Source organism: Globicephala melas, chromosome 11 (genome assembly GCF_963455315.2).
Source record: "Globicephala melas chromosome 11, mGloMel1.2, whole genome shotgun sequence".
Lineage (NCBI taxonomy): Eukaryota > Metazoa > Chordata > Mammalia > Artiodactyla > Delphinidae > Globicephala > Globicephala melas.
In genome coordinates, this window is record NC_083324.2 from 5,088,193 (window position 1) to 5,110,705 (window position 22,513).

A 22,513-nucleotide genomic window follows, 5' to 3' on the forward strand; every position below is an offset into this window, starting at 1 on the left:
AAATGGACAACCTGGAAGAAATGGACAAATTCTTTGAAAGGTATAACCTTCCAAGACTGAACCAGGAAGAAATAGAAAATATGAAGAGACAAATCACAAGTAATGAAAATTGAAACTGTGATTAAAAATCTTCCAACAAACAAAAGTCTAGGATCAGATGGTTTCACAGGTGAATTCTACCAAACATTTACAGAAGAACTAATGCCCATCCTTCTCAAACTCTTCCAAAAAATTGTGGAGGAAGGAACACTCCCAAACTCATTCTATGAGGCCACCATCATGCTGATACCAAAATCAGACAAAGGTACTACAAAAAAAGAAAATTACAGACCAATATCACTCATGAACATAGATGCAAAAATCCTCAACAAAATACTAGCAAACAGAATCCAACAACACATTAAAAGGATCATACACCATGATCAAGTGGGATTTATCCCAGGGATGCAAGGATTCTTCAATATATGCAAATCAGTCAGTGTGATACACCATATTAACACTGAAGGAGAAAAACCATATGATCATCTCAATAGATGCAGAAAAAGCTTTTGACAAAATTCAACACCCATTCCTGCCTGCTCCATAACTCTGGAGAGTTATGATAAAAACTCTCCAGAAAGTGGGCAGAGAGGGAACCTACCTCAACATAATGAAGGCCATGTATGACAAACCCACAGCAAACATCATTCTCAATGGTGAAAAACTGAAAGCATTTCCTCTAAGATCAGGAACAAGACAAGGATGTCCACTCTCACCACTATTATTCAACATAGTTTTGGAAGTCCTAGCCATGGCAATCAGAGAAGAAAAAGAAATAAAAGGAACACAAATTGGAAAAGAAAAAGTAAAACTGTCACTGTTTGCAGATGACATGATACTATACATAGAGAATCCTAAAAATGCCACCAGAAAACTACTAGAGCTAATCAATGAATTTGGTAAAGTTGCAGGATACAAAATTAATACACAGAAGTCTCTTGCATTCATATACACTAATGATGAAAAATATGAAAGAGAAATTAAGGAAACACTCCCTTATGCGATTGCAACAAAAAGAATAAAATACCTAGGAATAAACCTACCTAGGGAGACAAAAGACCTGTATGCAGAAAACTATAAGACACTAATGAAAGAAATTAAAGATGGTACCAAGAGATGGAGAGATATACCATGTTCTTGGATTGGAAGGATCAATATTGTGAAAATGACCATACTACCCAAAGCAATCTACAGATTCAATGCATTCCCTATCAAATTACCAATGGCATTTTTTACAGAACTAGAACAAAAAATCTTAAAATTTGTATGGAGACTCAAAAGACACTGAATAGCCAAAGCAGTCTTGAGGGAAAAAAACACAGCTGGAAGAATCAGACTCCCTGACTTCAGACTATACTACAACGCTACAGTAATCAAGACAATATGGTACTGGCACAAAAACAGAAACATAGATCAATGGAACAAGATAGCCCAGAGATAAACCCACGCACCTATGGTCAACTAATCTATGACAAAGGAGGCAAGGATATACAATGGAGAAAAGACAGTCTCTTCAATAAGGGGTGCTGGGAAAACTGGATAGCTACATGTAAAAGAATGAAATCAGAACACTCCCTAACACCATACACAAAAAGAAACTCAAAATGAATTCAAGACCTAAATGTAAGACCGGACACTATAAAACTCTTAGAGGAAAACATAGGAAGAACACTCTTTGACATAAATCACAGTAAGATCTTTTTTGATCCACCTCATAGAGTAATGGAAATAAAACCAAAAATAAACAAATGGGACCTAATGAAACTTAAAAGCTTTTGCACAGCAAAGGAAACCATAAACAAGACGAAAAGACAACCCTCAGAATGGGAGAAAATATTTGCAAACGAATCAACAGACAAAGGATTAATCTCCCAAATATATTAACAGCTCACGCAGCTCAATATTAAAGAAACAAACAACCCAATCCAAAAATAGGCAGAAGACCTAAATAGACATTTCTCCAAAGAAGACATACAGATGGCCAAGAAGAACATGAAAAGCTTCTCAACATCACTAATTATTAGAGAAATGCAAATCAAAACTACAATGAGGTATCACCTCACACCAGTTAGAATGGGCATCATCAGAAAATCTACAAACAACAAATGCTGGAGAGGGTGTGGAGAAAAGGGAACCCTCTTGCACTGTTGGTGGGAATGTAAATTGATACAGCCACTATGGAGAACAGTATGGAGGTTCCTTAAAAATCTACAAATAGAATTGCCATATGATCCAGCAATCCCACTACTGGGCATATACCCAGAGAAAACCATAATTCAAAAAGACACATGCACCCCAATGTTCACTGCAGCACTATTTACAATAGCCAGGACATGGAAGCAACCTAAATGCCCATCGACAGATGAACGGATAAAGAAGATGTGGTACATATATACAGTGGAATATTACTCAGCCATAAAAAGGAACGAAATTGGGTCATTTTTTGAGACGTGGATGGATCTAGAGACTGTCATACAGAGTGAAGTAAGTCAGAAAGAGAAAAACAAATATCGTATATTAACGCATGTAGGTGGAACCTAGAAAAATGGTACAGATGAACCGGTTTGCAGGGCAGAAGTTGAGACACAGATGTAGAAAACAAACGTATGGACATTAAGGGGGGAAGCCCCGGGGGTTGCTGTTGTTGGTGTGATGAATTGGGCGATTGGGATTGACATGTATACACTGATGTGTATAAAACTGATGACTAATAAGAACCTACTGTATAAAAAACTAAAATTTAAAAATTTAAAAAAAAATTTCAGAAAGAAAAAAAACCACCTCTCTACAAATATCTGATGAACAGAATCACAGTGAAACTATTTGCTTAAGTCTTCTAGTTTTCTAAGTGTTTTACCAGCCCATAAAAATAATAATTTATTGTGGAAACTTAGCCAACCATACTTTTATTTATCAGCATAAATTACCAAGATGACCAAAAGTAAATGATTTCTTCGGGTATTTCTCAGAATTTAGCCACTATTTCCTCAAAATTATATAAATCTAACTCAATAAAATGACATGTTCTTACTACTCCTTGGGAAGATAATGATTTCATATAAGATCACAGATATTTTAGTTTGGTTTCAATCACAGAATGAATGGGTTTTCGTGTTTTAAACGAAAGCCATCTCTTGCCAGTAGTATTTCAAGGAGTCATTTTGGAATTTTAGAACTTCGAGATGAATAAGAAGCCCTTGGGGAGCTAATCTAACCAAGCTGTTTTACACACGAGGTGCCTGAAGGCTGAAGTGCTCATGCGATTGGTTAGGGACCTTGGGCAAGTGGCCAGGTGACCACTAGCTTGTCTCTTTCACTTTATTAAATTGCCTTTGGAGTAATAAACTATTGGACTGAAGAGGTTTTAGAGATCATCTCATTCAACACCATCATTTTATAGAACTGAAAACTTAGACAGAATATGGTTTAAAAATGATAATATGCAAAAGCATCTTGCACAATATCTGGTGCATAGTAGAAATTCAATAAATATTAACTTCCTTTTTTGGCCCATGGTCCAGTTAGGAACCCAGATATTCTAACACCTACCTAACTGCTGTCATATATCATTATTCTGAACAAAAAAGCCCAACTGACGATTGAATCTGATCTTACCTTTTATAAGCAGCATTATTTTATAAGGTAAGTATTTATGAACAATTTATTCTGAGCCCTGGAGTATACAGTAAGTACTATTCGATTACTATTTTATTCATTGAGCCTATTAGAATTAATTCTTTTAAAATACGAACTACATTTTAAAATATGAGTAGAGGGACTTCCCTGGTGGCGCAGTGGTTAAGAATCCGCCTGCCAATGCAGAGGACACAGGTTCGAGCCCTGGTCCAGGAAGATCCCACATGCCGTGGAGCAGCTAAGCCCGTGCGCCACAATGACGGAGCCTGCGCTCTAGAGCCCATGAGCCACAATTACTGAGTTTGCGTGCCACAACTACTGAAGCCCGCAAGCCTAGAGCCCTGTGCTCCGCAACAAGAGAAGCCACCGCAGTGAGAAGCCCACGAAATGCAACGAAGAGCAGCCCCCACTCACCACAACTAAAGAAAGCCCGCGCACAGCAACGAAGACACAACGCAGCCAAATTAATTAATTAATTAAATTAAAAAAATAAAAATAAAATAAAATACGAGTAGATTAACATTTTCTTAATAATAGGGCAGAATATTACTAAATGAACTTTCCAAAATACCCTTTTTCACAAAGAAAAGAGGTGAGGAGAAAGAGTACCTCCTTTCCAAAACAGTTACATCGCTTTGCCTGCTCCTAACACATAGCTCAAACTGACGCTGGAACAAGAAAGCACATAGCACTGGTTTAGGAGTCATAAGATATATGTTCTGGTCCTGGCTCTGCCACTTACTGATGGATGACCATGGGCAAGTCTCACTGATTCATGATTTCTACACCTGTAAAGTGGCCATACATAAGCTTGACTTTATAGGACCGTTCTAAGGCTCAAATGAAGATTATCTATCTATCCATCTATCTATCTATCTATCTATCTATCTACCTACCTACCTACCTATCTATCTATCTATCGGGTCCTACATACACAGAATATTCCATGGTATAGTGAAAAACAATATAGAATATTCAGGAAATCCGGGTACCGGTCTGGGTCAGCTCATCACTGTCTTTCCATGATACCTTGAACAAGTGACTTTTTTTTTTTTTTTTTTTAAATCTGCAAAATGCAAGGTTCAGATTAGATGGTGCTGCACAGGACCAATTTGGAAAAAGGGAAGTGAGGCAAAGTAGCCTTGCTTTGAACAATTTTCTTAGGTTTTCAAGTATTATACCATTTGAAGAATGGGTTTTGCCAAAAATATTTAAAAGCTTGCCAATGTTATCTCAGTTCTTTGCCATCTGTTTGCAACAGGAAATGAAATAATAGGTACATTTTCAGCAAATTATTTCAAAAAAGAAAAAATGTTTTTTTACCTTGCATCCTTCACAAGCATGAACTCCGTAGTGGAACCCTGAAGCTTTATCCCCACAGACACGGCATTCAATTGCCATGAGGGAGTTGGAAGGCTCTTCGTGAGGCTTATTGTACAGCTGAGTCTTTTCAGAATAGTAAGGTGGGGATGCAGGCTCCACTTTGATTGCACCTGTGCACAGAAAAACACGAGCAGGTAATTACCACGTGAAAAACAATGCCCGACAAGCAACAGGGAGGTCACTATAGTACACCTTGCTGCCATTATTTTATTATTTAAGTTAGATGCACTATGGAACGTGAAAAATACACAGGAAAAAGTAGGCTTTGTAATCACAGGCAAGTCGCAACACCTCTGAGCCCCACCTGTGAAAAAAAATGGGGTTAACTCTGTGGTTAACTTTTAACTTTGTGGTTCTATGACCGTCCAATACCTCGTAATACTAAAGCTCTAACAGGCAACATATGGTATTTCAGATCATTAAGGTTACTTTGCTACATAATGTGCTGTATTTGGCATTCGTGACAATATTAAATTATACATTTGAATTTAAATGTTGCATTTTAGAAGTGTTTTAAAACCACTCTTGAAAAGGAAACAGAAGGAACATTGTCATGAAAAGGTATGGTAAGCCCAGCTTGAAGGTACATGAAAAATAAGAGAGCAGGTTCCCATCAATGTTGAGTCAGAAAAGATGGTTTGTAAAATGATCTCTGATAGAGAGAGGCCCTATGGAAAGCAAGCACTATCTTTCCGTTGGTCAGGATCAGGCCTGTTAAATTTTCGTATCAGGCTCCAACTGAAAGCCACACATATAAATATAACCAAGTATATCATTTATCTTAAAAAAAAAAAAACTAGAACTACAGGAAGTTCTTACTTATTGTCAAGTAATGGCTGCAGTTACATGGTGGTGGCTCTGGAAAAACAGCATATCAGCAAAGAGATAAAAATCAAGGAAAGAGCATCATAGAAATTTAATCTTGAAAAGTGCAGCTTTAGTTTTTCTCGAGTCTGATGGCTTGATGTGAACTGCGTTAATGGCGTGGGGATTTATCAATAGCCTACAACGTCAACATTTAAATTTGTGCTGAAAAATAGGTTTCACTGGAAGCTGTTCAAACTGCAGAATTAGTAAAGATGCAACAGTGATTTAGAGATAAGTTATAAAAAGTGACAAAATGTTCCTTATCTACTTACAAGTGGAAAAAAGAATTCAAAGTGTGGGGGGGATGGACTCTTAGCCTGAGATGCACCTGGCAAGGTAATCAGGCTGGAAAATGTCCCTGAGAAGGAAAGAAGAAAAGAAAGAAAGAAGGGAAGCAGGCAGGAAGGCGGGGGGGGGGGGGGGGGGGGGGGCGGAGAAAGATGACCTGGGGCGTTCACACACTACCTTCCTTTTTGGTCCATTATAAATGCCCACTATTTCATGGATCAATGGGTGAATAAATGAATGGTAAATGGCTTCACTATAGGCTTTAGTCTCTGGAGCATTTACCCCAGTGTGAATGAGATATTAGTCCAATTCTAGTCTCAGTAGTCTGAAAAGTGAAGTAAACCGCCTACTTTGGTACTCTTGGAGTTTCAGGTCATACTTATAATCCGCAACCACTGGGTCAGCTCTTGGGAACGGAATGTCTTCATAGTGTGGAGCGGAAATGCTGGAGAAATCAACGGTGGTGAAGGGCTTGATGTCAAAGGAGTGGGCGTGGTCATCCATCACAGAAAGGTCCACGGAGCTGATCCCGAAGTTGGTGGGCCAGAACGGCATCTCTGTGTCCACCATGGTAATTTCTGAAATGGAGAAAAGAACAGCTACGACGTTAGTCCTGGAGGACAGTGCCATCCCGTAAAGATCCACAGAAAGGGAACAGAAAGAGTCTTGGGTCAAGTGACGTCACCTAGGTGATCATGAGGAGAGCAGAGAACACAGCCGCCTTCTTAGTGCCGTCCAGGCTGTTGAACTAATGTAGGGAAGTCACCCCTTACCTGGACGTCACAGTTGAGGACCCTCTGAGAGTGTCACGTGTACGGCATACCCACATCAATGTCCTAGAAACAGCCCTGCTCTCTTCAGAGCAGGATGGCTTTCCTAAGGGTATCTGGGAATGGGCCTCTTGTTTTTTCCCAGCAAGCAGAGAGCTAAAGAATGTAGCTCTCAAAGGCTGACTCTTGCAAGAGGTTAAAGATTCCAGCTGTGGTCTTCATAAGAAAAACAAAGCGCCTTGAAAACACAAATAAGGAGACTAGGGCTGTGAATGCGCTTCAGCGGTTCCAAGAGGACGCATCAGGCACGGTTTGGGTTCACATGTCTGAATATCTACATGAATAAGTACCCAAACAACTTGAAGTTATCAAGTTGTTACAGTACAAACACTACACTGGTGATAGCTTAAAGGTCATACGGGGTCTCAATGACATCCAGAAAAAAGTGTGTGCTCCTAATGACAGGGGCAGCCATTGAACAAATTTCAGCTAAACCTACCTAACCCACGTCACCCCATTCACTTTGCCCATCTCCTCGGCATGCTTATTTTCTATTTCATTACCCATTTTTCTTAGTATATATTACTTTCCTATCAAAATACACCTCTCTCGTCTCAACTGCAATATCCACAAAAGTAGGCTCATCAACTACTTCTCATCATGCCTACTGCAAAGTTCTTCCGTAGACAAAGTAAAGGTGGACTGAGTTAAAGCTGGTGTATATGCTTCTGTATGAATACTGGGAAATGAAAATAAGGATGCAAAAAACGTCTGGGTTGCAAGAAAAATTGTCTGCTCATCATTTTACTAGCTTATTTTTGTTTCACTTTTAACATATGACTTCAGTGACCGCCTGCCAACCAATGTCAGGCTTCTCAACACAGGAATCATATCCCTAGGGGTCATTTATTTTATTGAAAAGTCTCAGGGAAAATTTTAATGATAAAATAGTTATTTATGTGTAAATAAACAGAGCAAAAAATTCACGTGATTTTAAAGATATACTATGAAACTCCTAAAAAAACTTTATACTTGTAGTACATTTCATGGCCAAAAGAACGCTATTTTTAAAAAAGAATAGACTATTTTAAAAAGCAGCTTTAGGTTTACTTAAAAATTGAGCAGAGGGCTTCCCTGGGGGCGCAGTGGTTGGGCGTCCGCCTGCCGATTCAGGGGACACGGGTTCGTGCCCTGGTCCGGGAAGATCCCACATGCCACGGAGCGGCTAGGCGTGTGGGCCATGGGCACTGGGCCTGCGCGTCTGGAGCCTGTGCTCCGCAGCGGGAGAGGCCACAACAGTGAAGAGGCCCGCGTACCCCCCAAAAAAAAAAAAAAAATTGAGCAGAAACTACAAAGTTCTCATATACCCTTTTCCCTTTCTCCCTCCCCCGCAAACCCTGAAACACACAGTTTCCCCATTATTAACGTGCATTTCCCCTATTATGAACACTTGTATTAGTGTGGTATGCTTGTTGACAAAACTGATGAACCAACAGTGATACATTACGATGAACTAAAACGCACAGCTTACAGTAGAATCCATTCTTTGTGTTGTTCATTCTATGGTTTTGACAAATGCGTAATGTCAAGTATCCACCATCACAGTAGCACACAGGATGGTTTCACTGCTCCAAACACCCGCCGTGCTCTACCTATTCATCCCTCCCCTCCTCCCCGAAAACGCTGACTTTGTTGTCCTCTTCTACTAAGGGCAATTTTTGGTGGAAAAGCAGGGGAAGCACTGACCTACATCATAAATTGAAAAGTCTTTGCGTGGCATTCAAGGCCCTCCCTGACAGTCTGCCTTACTTTTTCAGTGTCATTTTCCACTCGGGATCCCAGACCTCACCCCCGTTCTCATCAGTGCTGTGCTTGGGCGCATCACACCGTGTGCCCAGGGCAGACACTCTGCACCGTCTAGTCCGCTCATCTCTGTTCATGCTGCTTCCTGAAGTTGTTCACCCTCCTCCTGTCCCTCAGCACCACCCGTCAAAATTCCCGTCTGTCTTTTCCATGGTAGTGGGGAATCCCACAATGGTCCAAATGCTACTCTCTCCATGAAACCTTCCACGAATTCTCCAACTTAAAAACACTCTCCATTCTCCGTGTTCCCACAGCACTGAGTACCTCTCTTTCCCTCCGGTATAATTATTTGGATAAGTATCTCCGCTGTTAGATTTCCAGTTCTGGAGCAAAGGACAGGGTCTTATTATTCTGTTTTCCTTTTAGACCTTATGCATAGTTGTTGTTTACTAAACGCTTGCCAACTGAATGATCATATTTTATAGGGAAGGAAAGAACAAGTATTCATTTTTCTGTGAAAATGGAAAAAATAAAGATACTTTTTCAGTGGTTTAGTTTTGCTAAGACTTAAGCTCCCCAGAAAAGATGTAATCTTCAATATCATAAATAAAATACAGTTTAAGCTGTAACTCCTCCTCTCAACAACGTATACTCAGTTTTTCTCTTCTGATAATCGCAGGAGGAAGATTAGGGTACTGTAAACTTTTTCTCTACATAGAAAGGACAAAGTGAGAAAGAAAAACCGTTTGCCTCTTCATCTCTATGAAAACAAATTATCCCAGTACACACTTTCCTTCCCCTCTTTCCCTTCTCCCTGTCCTCTTACTCTGGGACATCTTGACCTAAACAATATTACTCCACAGGGGCCATGGTTACTGGGAGGCACAGTGGTTCCCTAGACATTTTATTTTGACTTAAAGATGGGGTCCAGGGAGCCTGCTTCTAATTTTGTCTCCAGAAAACATAAGCTACTGTTTCTGCCAAGCTGTAAGTTGAGTAGGTGTTTTTCGTGACTCCATGCAATTACTCATGAAAGAACAAATGAACAAAATGCTTGCACAGACAACAGTCCTTCTCAGGGATAAGTAACAATGTCTTAACTTTCCAGCTGGGCGAGAGAAGTGCATTGCATCAGGCACATCATTAATTTCACAGCCTTTGGTGTGTTTCAAGCAGGCAGGAGTCTTGAGGCAGACACTGTGGGGAAGGACGTAGTCGTGTGCCATTTACCTCAGACCTTCACCTTGGCTTTAAACTCTACGATACTCAATGAGCAGACTTCACAACACGCCAAAGTATAATGTAGTTCAAACAAAAAGACATATCATGCAAAAATACAGCAACTTCTCTCATCTGAGAGGCATCATTATTTGGGAGTACGGAAGTGGGTCAGAAAAGATGTTAAATGATAAAAATCAAGCACTAGAACTATACAGTTTACCTTTGGGGTTCTACGTTGTCCCTTATGAAAAGAAAAGAAAAACTTCTACTAGAATGTCTGGAGAAATGCTGCACCTCCTTAATAATGACATTAGCTAATATTAATAGAACCCTAAATCTCTGCTAAGTATAATACCAAATACAATGCTTGGACTGTCTCACTGAATGCTCACAATGGCCCTATGAGGTAGGTATACTTATAAATCCCCTTAAAGAAGAGGAAACTGAGGCACAGTTATGGAAATAACTTGCCTAAAACCACCCAGCTACTAAGGAGTACAGCTGGGTTATGAACCCAGATGGTCTAAAACGCCACAGCCCGCACACGTGACTTTCTAAACTTAATACTGATTAGAAAAACAAATCTCTTCCTGATCTTCTAGTTCTATATTTAATAACAATTAATTTCGACAAAGCTTCGCTGAACACCTATGATGCGCCAGGTACAGGGGGCTGGGGATGCACTATGAAGGGTAATTCTCAAATGGAAGCTTCATTGGAGAAACATGTTAAGCTCAACAAGAGTGGGTGCAGGAAAGAGCCTTTCCTACATGTCTAAAACTTAGTAGCCCTGTTGGAAGTGACCTTAGACAGAAACTTAATCATCAATTTTTTTCAATCTCTTTTCATTTGTTTCAGTTCAAGGTCATGGTACTCATAAATATTATTCATCCAGCCCCTCCTTATTGATCTATTCAAATCACTTTGCAGTGTGAACTGACCTGTGAATTTCCTACTTCCTCTCCCGTTACAAGAGCCGATATCCAGAGACAAAAATCACTCTGAAATGTCAGAGCAGAAAGGGCGTTTTGGAGATAATCTAAGCTCCCCATCTGGCAGTTGAAGAAAACCAGGCAAAGCGATGTGCTCAGGAGCTCAGGGGAAGAGGCCGAGTCCACGAGAGTCCAGGTTCTCTGTCTCCTACCCCTAGCATCCTCCACATTGCATTACGAAGTCGTTACCATGTGTAAATACGTTGAAAAGGGGACTTTTTAATCTATACCAATTTTCACAGATCCAGACTTTTCGGTCTTAACTAACACACAGGAATGACATCAAATTTATGAAGGAAAAATGTCTCATGCAAGGAGCCATTTACTGGTTGACAAATTAGAATAAAGAAATTGGTAGTAGAATTTGTTTCTAACAAAAGTAATAAACTCCGAATTCCTCAAAAGGTTTAGGGAACAGCCTCATAAAGTGAGCATCGTATCCGTCCAAGTCTTTACGTAATAAATACAGATGTATGTATTTTATTTGTTTGTTTGTTCGTTGCAGGTTGCTGTTCTGAACATTAACAACTGAAGATGGAGAGCTAGTAGCGAGTTAGAAGCCTGGGTTTGAATCCTGACCTCTTTCTTGTCAATTTTGTGATCTCTTTATCCCTAATTATCCCCATCTGTAAATAATCATACTGCCGACCTCACAGAGTTGCTGTGAAGATTCAGTTAAATAATACATGTAAAGCATCCAGCATAGGGCCAGAAAGTAAGTTCTCCATAAACGTAATTATTGGTAGTAGTGGTAACTTTTGTCACCAGAGTAACCAGAGTACTAGAATCATGTAAAAGGTAGGCTAAAAGCTCCCCAACGCTACCACTAGGGGACAGGAAAAGGAAGAAACAGCAGCAAAGTCCCATTGTTCAAAGAGGATTACGCCTAAAACAGATGTCCTGTTTTAAAGGCCTCTGCAAAAGGAGAGTCCACGGCCTCTCTGGGTTACTCATTCCAATGCTAAATTGCTCTTCTGTAGCCAGGAAAGTCTATGTCTTGTCTGGCATTTCCCCAACTGTGTTATACATATGTTAATGATGTTCCTTTTAAAATAATTAAAAAGAAAAAAATTCTGGTGGGCAAATAAACTTAGGAAATGCTAGGTGAAGCCAGTCTAAATGGGTCTCTTGCAGGACTTCTTAGAATTATATGCTAATAATCCATGAGAAAATACAAGAGAGGGGAGGGTATCGCACACAACGTTTGAGGAGTTTACCATCTGATGGAACAGAGTTTGTGAAATGATGGTCTAACCTATGTTGTTGGAGTTTGTACATTTTTCTTTCATTTTCTAAACATACAGTTATCATCCTCTGCATACTTGACCTTTACCACATGTACTTGAAAAGTTTTATTAAGTTATCCCTTAGGTTTTCTCTAACTTTAGAGTGACTAAGGGCAAGGATTTATGTTGGTTAAAACAACGAGAGAAAGGATTTCTAACTTAAACCACAGAGAAAGGAATCACTGTAAAGACTAATGCTCTTTTTACAGAGACTATCCTAAAAGCCTCCAGGCAGGAAAAAAAAAAAAAAGTCCCCTAAAAAGGGTCAGGAATCAGAATGACACTGAACTTCTCAAAAGCAGCGCCGGAAGCTCGAAAATCAACAGAGCAGTATTTTCAAAATTCAAAGAAAAAAATTATTTCCAACTTAGAATTTTATATTCAGCCAAACCATCACTCACGCGTAAGAGGAGAATAAAGACATTTTCAGAAATATAAGACCTCAAAAAAAAGTCACCTCCCGTGTGTTTTTTCCTAGAGTTCTACACCAGAACAAAAAGGAAACATGGGATCCAGGAAGCAAAGGATTGAGGTACAGGAGAGAGGTGGAAGGAAGACCCAGGACAACAGATCCTGAGCAGAACCTGTTCGTTGAGAAAATGGATCAGAGGGTGCCGGTGGCCTCATGAGATTCCCTGAGAAACCGCAATGCCCGAGACATGCAAATGCCCACTTTGAGGGAGAGTTTGAGAATGAACTGGTGGCAGGTATGGAGAAAAGGAACAACAACAAAAGTGAGTAATTACTAATTAAAAAAAAAAAAAGAATGATTAACTCCAGAAAAACAAACAGCTATTCAGGGTCAGCAGTAAAACTGTAGGGCCTTCCCTGCTGGTCCGGTGGTAAAGAATCTGCCTTCCAATGCAGGGGACGCGAGTTTGATCCCCCAAACGAAGCCCGCGCCCCAACACGAGAGCCCGTGAGTCACAAGCTACAGAGCCCACATACCCTGGAGCCCACGCGCCACAACTAGACAGAAGCCTGTGTGCTGCAATGAAGACCCGATGCACCCCTCAAAAAAAGTAAAACTGCAGTATACTGTCCGGCTCAATTGTAAGTGCACTTCCAAAATTACTGCGATGTAAACACAGACAACTAATTTCACCTAAAATTACGAATAACCACACTGTGAGGGTGGGTTGCGGGAGAGGAGGAGTGTAGGTTTTGGGAAAGGGAGTGTGATGGCAAAGGGCTAAATTCTTATCTTCTGCAGCAGTAAGCCAGTGGGTAATCAACACAATTTAAAAAATCGCAGTATAAGCATGTTAAACATACAGCAGTAAAAACCAGGAGACATGCTTTAAAAAGCTAAAAATCATTGCCTCTGAGAAGTGGGAACCAGGTGTAGGTTGAAGACTGCGGTTCTTCATTAAAAGCTTTGTACTACGATCTGACTTCTAAAACTGTGTACAAATATTACTTTGATGAAAGTAAAAATTAAGTTAAATATCTTTAAACTGCAGTATTTTCCCATGATTTCACCTAACAGAGGGAGTAAATATATTCCTTGCCTGTTTCCCAGTCCTCTTAAAAGGACTTATCATGCAATAACCTGGAAAAGTAGAGAGAATTTTAATGGTAGTTTCAAGTAAAATAAAGGAGTATCAGAAAATATTTTTGATACTTGACCAACAGATGACTGTCCTTGTGACTCAAGCATTTAAAAAATAAATTCTATCAATTCCTTTCTTTTCCTTCACTGGTATGATGAGTTTGAATTAGCAAAGGAAGAAAAAGACTCTGGACCCCATTAGCAGAAGTATAGTTTAATAGTAGCTAATTATTTTTAGGCACTTATTATCATATGACGGGCACTGTACCTTAGACCCATTACATATGTAATTTATAATTTGTTAATGTAAGTATAATTTAGAAATGTACATATAGTAATATAACTTACATATATAAATAGTCCTATGGGTTGTAAACAATTATAATTGCTACCCAATAGACTGAAAACATTAGACAGAAAGAGGTAAGTGATTTGCCCAATACAACTAATAGGTATTGGAACTGGGGTTTGAATTCTGTTATGGTTTCTCTGAACAGAGAACCTCTCAGTTTGGACACCAGGAATTAAAAGGATTAAAATTCCTTAGTGTGGAATTTTAGTAGATTCCTTAGTGTGTCACATGTTTCTTTAATATAAGAAAATATGTTTTCATTGTGTTGTCTACTTAGACTATATTACAAACCAAATCCAGTGCTTCTGTCCTGGTGATACTCCCATCGATAGCCTTGGCAGAGGTTGAAAGCCTTCTAATACGTATCTTTATATGCACATTTCTTTATAAAGAGCCAGAAGGTCTCATGGCAAATTTCCAAATTCAGACCAACAAAGGGCATCTGATCAGCTTTGGAGAAGTCCATGTCAGTTTATGCTTTCTAAAAATTCATTTTCTCTTGCATGGGCCACATCTTGTTTAGATAGCTTGCTTAATCCAGTCCTGAGGTATCAGGGGACAGGAAAGATGATGGGATCATGCCCTCATCCAGAATGATCGTTTCTTCCGCTACCTTAGCTGGAGATTCAAGTCCTCTTTCTCATCATGGTCAAACTCGTTCAAGGTTGGTTCTTCTGCTAAAACCACCTTCACATGTTTCTAAAAGGAGATTTACTAAAAACTAGTCAGGACTAAGGCTAAATCTGTTGAACAGTTAGTTCCTCTGGTTTAGCTGAAACTCTAGCCTTGCCTAGCACACACCAGCAGCCAGCGAAGACTGGTACTTAGGTCAGAAAAAAGGAACTGGAATGTTTCCTCCTGGCCAGCTCCTTCTGCACAATTTGGTTTTGGTTTTGCAGTGACAGGGGAAGGAAAATGGGAGAGAGGAGACCGAATGGAAAGGAAAAAAATGCAAGGAATGCTCCACAAGTTTGTAGCGACTTAGAAAGGAGGGAACCACCAAAGATCTCCCAAAGGACTGTTTCTCCTTGCTTTGTCCACCCGTCAACCACTGTAAGGGACCTCCTGCAACCAGGAAGAGAGAGAGTGGGTAGGTGTTTTTAAAGAAAACTTTACTACCGAAGCATCTCTAACAGCCTGAAATTATGCTAGAGGGGAAAGCTGGCCTTACTCAGAGTTGTTTAGTCTGGCAAAGTGAGTGATACACTACGCTTCTGTTTACTCTTTTGTTTTCAATTTACTGTGCCAAGCACTCTTAATGAGAAGACAATGGTCTTAAGCTATACAAACTCTGAGAACAAAAGTGTCAAAACAGATGTAGCCAGATCACTTGTGGTTATGGGATGAAGTGCAGATTTCCACTAGCTATACTGTATATTATCTTAAAACATATTGCCATGTGATATTAAAGTATTCTTAGTAAGCACTTTTCATTCTAAGTCCTCCTCCTGAGCCATTATAGCATTACCAAAAATATTCTACATGAAAACATTTGATACAATACAGCACTCATCCATGAGTTCAGAAACCCTCTTCATTAGGAAGGGTGAGAAACTTCATTCATCTGATAAAGAACAGCTATTTAAAAAAGACAAAACAACTAAAGTAGCCATCATACTTGACAGTGAAATATCTAAGCTTTCCTTCTGAGGTCAGGAATGAGATAAGGATACTAGTTATCATCAACACTGGAGATCCTATCCAATCCAACAACAACAACAACAAGACACAGAATTCGAAAAGTAGAAATAAAACTAACATTACTCACAGATGCCATGATTGTATAAAAAAAAATAAAACCATTACAGCTAAAAGGAGAATTTAGCAAAGTTCCCGGATATAAGGTTGATGTTAAAAACTCAACTATATTTCTATAAGCCAGCAACAAACAGAAAATGACATTTTGAAACGATGTTTACAATCGCATCAAAACCATCAAATACCTAGGGGGAAAAATCTAGCAAAATATGAGTACAATCTCTACGCTGAAAACTCAAAAGTATATTGAAAAAGTATCTAAATAAATGAAGGGACGTGTCATGTTCATGGACTGGAAGGCTCAGTATTATAAAGCTGTCAATCCTCCACATTTATCTATAGATTCAGAATAAATTCCAATCAAAATCCTAGCGTTTCTGCTGGAAACTGACATGCTGAGCCTAAAATTTATGTGGAAATTTAAAGGGCCAAGACTAGCCGAGGCAATCTTGAAGAGAAGAAAAATGCTGGAGGACTTATCCTACCAGATACCAGAACCAATGATAAAGCTACAGTCATTAAGACCAGATGTTGGTTGGTGCAAAGAGAGAAAAATAGACCAATGCAACCAATGCAAGCCCGGAATCAATGCCACATGTAAACGGTCACCTAGTTTATGAAAAAATGTCACTGTAGTAGGGCAAGGATAATACTTTCAATAAGCAGTGTAGGTAAACTGGGTATCCATAGAGAGGAAGAAAAGGTTCAACCCCACCTAATACCACACACAAAAAATCAATTTCATGTGAACTGCAGATCTCAGTGTGAAATATTAAACAAAAGAGCGTTAAAAAGAAAAACTAGGACAACGCCTTATCAACCTTGGAGTAGGCAAAGATTCATTCAACAGGATATAAAAAGCACTGACCATAAAAGAAAAATGTGATACACTGGACTCTATTAGGATTAAAAACTGTTCATTAAGTGAATAAAAAAGCAACAGAGTGGGAGAAGGTATCTGCAATACACATATTTGACAAAGGTCGCTTTAAAACTCGTATCTAAAGTAACTGATATAAAAATAGGCAAAAGACTTGATCAGGTACTTTGCAAAAGAGGATAGCCAAATGGACAACAAATATTTTAAAAGGTGCTTAACTTTACAGTCATCAGAGAAAGGGAAATAAAAATTAGAAACAAAAATTACAAGATGATACCACCACTTACCCACCAGAGTGATAAAATGAAAAAGATAGAAAATGCCAAGAACCAGGAAAGATGTGGAGTGAATGAAACACTCAGACACTGCTGGTGGAGGTATACACTGGTACAGCCGCATTCAGAACCGTTTGGTAGTGACTCAAGGCTGAACATGTCCCACAGCCCAAGTATATATCTAACAAAATGTGTATACTTGTTCACTGAAAGACCAATACGAGAGCGCTCACAGTTGTACTGTTTGCAATACTGAAAACCACCTGAATGCCCATCATCAGTAGGGTAGGAAGATATATTGTGATATAGTCGCACAGTGAAATACCATATAGTAATGAGAGTGAAGGGCAATTACATTCAATAATGTGATTAATCCAACAAACAAGTACTGGGCAAAAGAATCCAGATACAAAAGAGTAAACCATGTATGATTCTACTTACATAAAATTCAAAAACAGGCAAAACTAATCTTTGGGTTAGAAATTAGAATAGTCAGAGAGCTTCTGGAATGCTGGTATTGTTCTGTTCTTTATCTGGGTGCAAATTACACAAGTATGTTCATTTGTGAAATGATTTATACATTTTCTCTAATAAAAAGGTTAAATAACAGAGATGTCTCATATGGGTCCGGGAAGTCGAGGTTGATAGAAGGAAACGTTAAGACCAACTACATAGCCAGCAAAAACTCTTCCATTTGTATTACAAAGGATGGGTGTAGAATTTCCAGGGCACTCATTTGACAATTTTCCTAGTCAGAAGTTATAAAGCAGTATTGAAATGATTCTTAGTAAACTATCTATTTTTTAAACTGGCTTCCGTGTACAATAAAGGCTAGATACATATTTAACCAAGGTTCTCGAATCAGTGTAAACAAGGCAGGTAAAAATTCACAGGGTGCACACTTCATCCTAAGGAATGAGTATTAAAAGTTATGTTTTTGCTTTAGATATGCTTGGCCTATTCTGTCTTACGAGAACCCTGTATTTTTTTTTTTAGACAATGCAGGAAATCTTTTTCCAAAAACTAATGCCTACATTAGGAGTCCCGTGTTTGGGAAGTTAATGTGCTTGGAACAGTTGAGTTGTCTTTTGAGACATTCCATTTAAGTGAAATAAATCAACAGGTTAAATCCAAACTACCAATTTTATGCTAACTATTTAACTCTTCTCTGTATCAACAATCTATTTTATAAACCTTGTTTCTTACAAGAGTCATTATATTTTACTATGGTGTTTCTCTTCCCAAAACTTTTCCTTGTTTTACTTTTCTTGGGCATTTTTCTTTCTCAACATCTTAACCTCAGTACATGCTCAGTCAGTAATACAAAACCAAAACCACCTCAAATCAAGATAACCAATGACCTAAAACTATGTACAAGGTATTTTTCAGGCCCCACAAGAAATACATTATAATGTAGTTCTTGAGCTCGAAAAGTTACCAAGATGAAAGATGTTTGATAACAGAAGAAAGTACAGAGAAAATAAGTGCTCTAAAAACATCGAGGAGACAGAGACTCACACATTCTGAAATAATTGGGGATATCGACTCGGTAGAGACGGGTTTTGAATTATGAGGGCCCAGTGGAGTGATTGGGATTTGGATTATTACTGATAAAGATATTCCAAGGAAAAGATACTTGTCTCCTTCATCCAGCATGGCCCTTCTATGACCTGAGTTTATTTAAGCAATAATAACAAAATGAATATAACACCAAAGAGGATTAGATTTCATATAGGACAGACACTTGCAAATTGGATTGGTTTCTCCTGGTCAGTTGTTTGTACCTTGTAATTGGCTAGAGGTGTGTTGTATCAACAGCAAAGAGATTTCTTCATAAATGGGAAAAATTTCTATGTGAACCTGGCCATATTTAGGTCAAATTCACACCTTTGGATCTTTTTAGCATCATACTTTAATCAACTAAGCAAACTTGCCCGGTCTACATAACAGGTTTTTAATTTTTTGGGGGGCAGTGCGGCATGTGGGATCTTAGTTCCCCGATCAGGGACTGAACCTGGGCCCTCAGCAGTAAGAACGCAGAGTCCTAACCACTGGGACGCCAGGCAATTACCAATAGGTCTTTAATTTTTAAAACTAAACTAAAGGCAGGGTTTTAGGTAAAGTGTAAGACAATAGTAAAATAATATCCAATTATCTTACATTAAAAATATTTAATTGCTAACGCAAAGCAAAAAAAAAAGAAGAAGAATGGATATTTTGCACTCTCCAAAAAAGTAAGGGGAGCCATCGTGTTCATATGTCTGGAACATGTGAAGGATACCAGAACTTCTGCTCTGTTACTAAGTTCTGTCACTGGCTCTTTGCCAAAACAAGAAGTTGAACCTTGGTTTCTTTCTTCTAGAACTATGATTAATAATAAGTATCTTTCAGATAATATCTAAATATTATGAAAAAAATTCTAAGGAAAAGATTGGAAGAGAGTAAGAAGTCACTATGACCTAATTAACTATGGAAATAGAAAACTTTTGATAGTATGGATAATGAAAATCTGTATTATCCCAAAGTGTAACTTCTGTTTTAGAGGTGAGAAGACAAAACTAACATTTGTTGGATACTGATGACATACCAGACACTGCTCTAAGTGCTTTATATATTGGATATTAGTTACTTAACCAAGTAAGGTTCTGCTAGCAAATAAGCCTCTTGAGGTTCAAATGAATACTGAAGTATCAAAAGGTAGGCAGACTTGAAAGGAAGCCAGGCATTTGGATAATTCACAAACTTATAACATTCAAATTAATATTCAACTAATGATATTCAAACCAATGGAGGGCCATGGTGCAAATAACTCTAAATAACAGGTCATTCAAAATATATTTGTGCCTGGTTTTTAGCATATACTTAATGCTTATATGAACATCAGTTTTAGCATATTATTCAGTGTACACTACACTTTTGTTTTTATACACTAAACAGATTCCAGGGCCTGAACTCAGGAGAAGTACAGCAAGGGATCAGCATGGTCTTAATAAGTCAGCAAGAACTTATTAGTTACCTGTCACGTGTTAGATACTGGTGGAATATAGGAGAGAATAAAACTTGGATCCTATCCTCAGTGACTATATAATTTGGCTTAGGTAACATATAGAACAGAAAACAATATCAGGCGGTCTCCAATTAAGACCTAAATACTGTGATACAGACCAAACATGATAGAGGATTTAATTCTTTCATTTAACAAGTATTATTGAGCCCCTCTATTCACCGAGCATGTTCTAGGCAGTTGGGATGTACCAGTGGGTGAGCAAACTAGACAAAGATCTCTGTCCTCATGGCGTTAATGTGCTAGTGAGATAAAACGGACGATAAACAATAAATATGGGCTTCCCTGGTGGTACGGTGGTTAAGAATCCGCCTGCCAGTGCAGGGGACACAGGTTTGAGCCCTGGTCCGGGAGGATTGCCGCGGAGCAACTAAGCACGCACACCACAACTACTGAGCCTGCGCTCTAGAGCCTGGGAGCCACAAGTACTGAGCCCACGTGCCACAACTACTGAAGCCCCTGCGCCTACAGCCTGTGCTCCGCAACAGGAGAAGCCAGCGCAGTAAGTCTGCGCACCGCAACGGAAGAGTAGCCCCCGCTCGCCGCAACTAGAGAAAGCCCGCGTGCAGCAACGAAGACCCAACGCAGCCAAAAATAAATAAGTAAATAAATTAAAAAAAAAAACAATAAAAACGATGAACAAATAAATTATATGGCAGGCTAGAAGTTGAGGACTGCTTAGAAATAAGCAAAGGTAGAGCAGGGGGGAGCAGAAGGGCAGTGGGGAGGACAGATAATTCAACAGGGGGTCAAGGCAGTTCTCACTCGAAGGTGAGAGCTGGGCAGTGATTAGAAGCAGCTGAGAGTCAGCCAAGATGTCAGAGGAAGAGGGTTCCCAGAAGATGCAAGAACTCGAGTGAAAGCACTAAGGCAGGAGCAAGTGTGAAACATGGGAGGAACGGCAAGGAGGCCAGTGTGTCTGGAGAGAGGGGAGGGGTGGACGCTGACGGCGTGGGGTGCAGGGCTTACGTGTCAGGAGAAGGGGAGTCACTGCAGGGTTGTGAGCAGAGGGACAGACCTGACTTCCATTTTAACGTGATCCCTCTGGATGCTGGGTTGAGACTAGGTTGTTGGGGGCAGAGGCAGGAAAACCTGTCAAGAGATTGGGATAGCCCTCCAGGCAAGGGACAGTGGGTAGCCTGTATCAGATGCTGGCAGTGGAGTGGGGAGAAGACACATATTCCTGCAGGGGGGAGGGAGAGCGATGAACGGTAAGGTATTCAGAGGGCAGACATTACTTGAACCTGACCTTGAAGGACAGAGAGAATTGGAACAGGAGGAGGAATTAGGAGAGGCCTTCCAGGACATGTTAGTTTTGGAGGCAAGAGTGAGTGTGGCTTGTTCTTGGGACAATGATGTTAGTCTAATAAAAGCATGGCAGGCCAGTCTCTGGGGTGTGGAGGGAAATAAGGTACATGAGGTGGAAGCAGAATACAAAGAGCTCTGAATGCCAGTGTTCACACTGGCGCCTTGTATATATTGCAGGTGCTCAACACGTATTAGAAAACGGGTAAGAAAGACAGGCTTTTAGGACCACTTATCTGGCAGATTGGATTGGCTGGCTGAGAGTTTCTCTTTTAGCTCCGCTAGAAGGCCATACAGAAATCCTGGCATGAGGTAATGAGGCATAATTTACATGTAGGTAATTGACAGTTGGCTGTTTTAAATCTTTCTAATGCAAACGATTCGCCACTTGTGGGAACCTCAATCTTGTGTTGGCAATCCCTTACTCAAAAAAAAAAAATTACGTGGGTCTCAAAAACTGTGTTCTCAAGCAGCCACGTGATCTTAATTCCCAGCTTATAAAAGTTGAATAGCAGTTGCTATCAAATACACGTGCAATGTCTGTGTCTCTAAATTAGTTACAGGTGCAAAATTGTCTACCAAAAACGTGAATCTCGTAGAGCTTTATAGAAACTAACTCCCACTCAGACGAGTCTGATTCATTTTCTACCACATATTTTCACAAATACTCAACAGTGGTAGGTGGATACGAGGCATTTTCTGGACAACTTTCTAATGCCGAATTCAGGGTATCCGAAGGAAGCTAAGATAATAGGCACTTTGTGTCTGTTCTGTTGCTTGAATATAACTAAGAAATCTACTTTGGTCAGATTTCCTCTGACACGAAGAATACATACCTTACTAAGAGCTACGATGATTTCAGAATTTCCTCCAGCTCATCTCATTCAAGGTGTAAGTGAGAATGCTGACAAAGGTCATAATCTACGACGACCTCCATCAGAGGTATAAAAACTGTTCTTCACTTAACGACCCCTGTTTTACACCGCAATTAACAGTTTATATGGATAATTGCCGTCGGGTAGCAATTCATCATACGGAGGAC

The 22,513-nt window shown here is 39.5% G+C and overlaps 1 protein-coding gene across 3 annotated transcripts in view; it reads right to left on the reverse strand.

Moving 5' to 3' along the window:
- The window catches only part of PPARG (peroxisome proliferator activated receptor gamma), a 128,863-nt gene that overhangs the window by 43,290 nt on the left and 63,060 nt on the right, over positions 1-22,513 (reverse strand). For all 3 annotated transcript variants that reach the window (XM_060308089.2, XM_060308090.2, XM_030840914.3), the window contains 2 exons: positions 6,564-6,791; positions 4,999-5,168 (listed from right to left, as the gene is read on the reverse strand). In XM_060308089.2, the coding sequence (XP_060164072.1) occupies positions 4,999-5,168; positions 6,564-6,783 (390 nt within the window). In that variant the 5' untranslated portion in view covers positions 6,784-6,791. The remainder of the gene's footprint in view (positions 1-4,998; positions 5,169-6,563; positions 6,792-22,513) is intronic.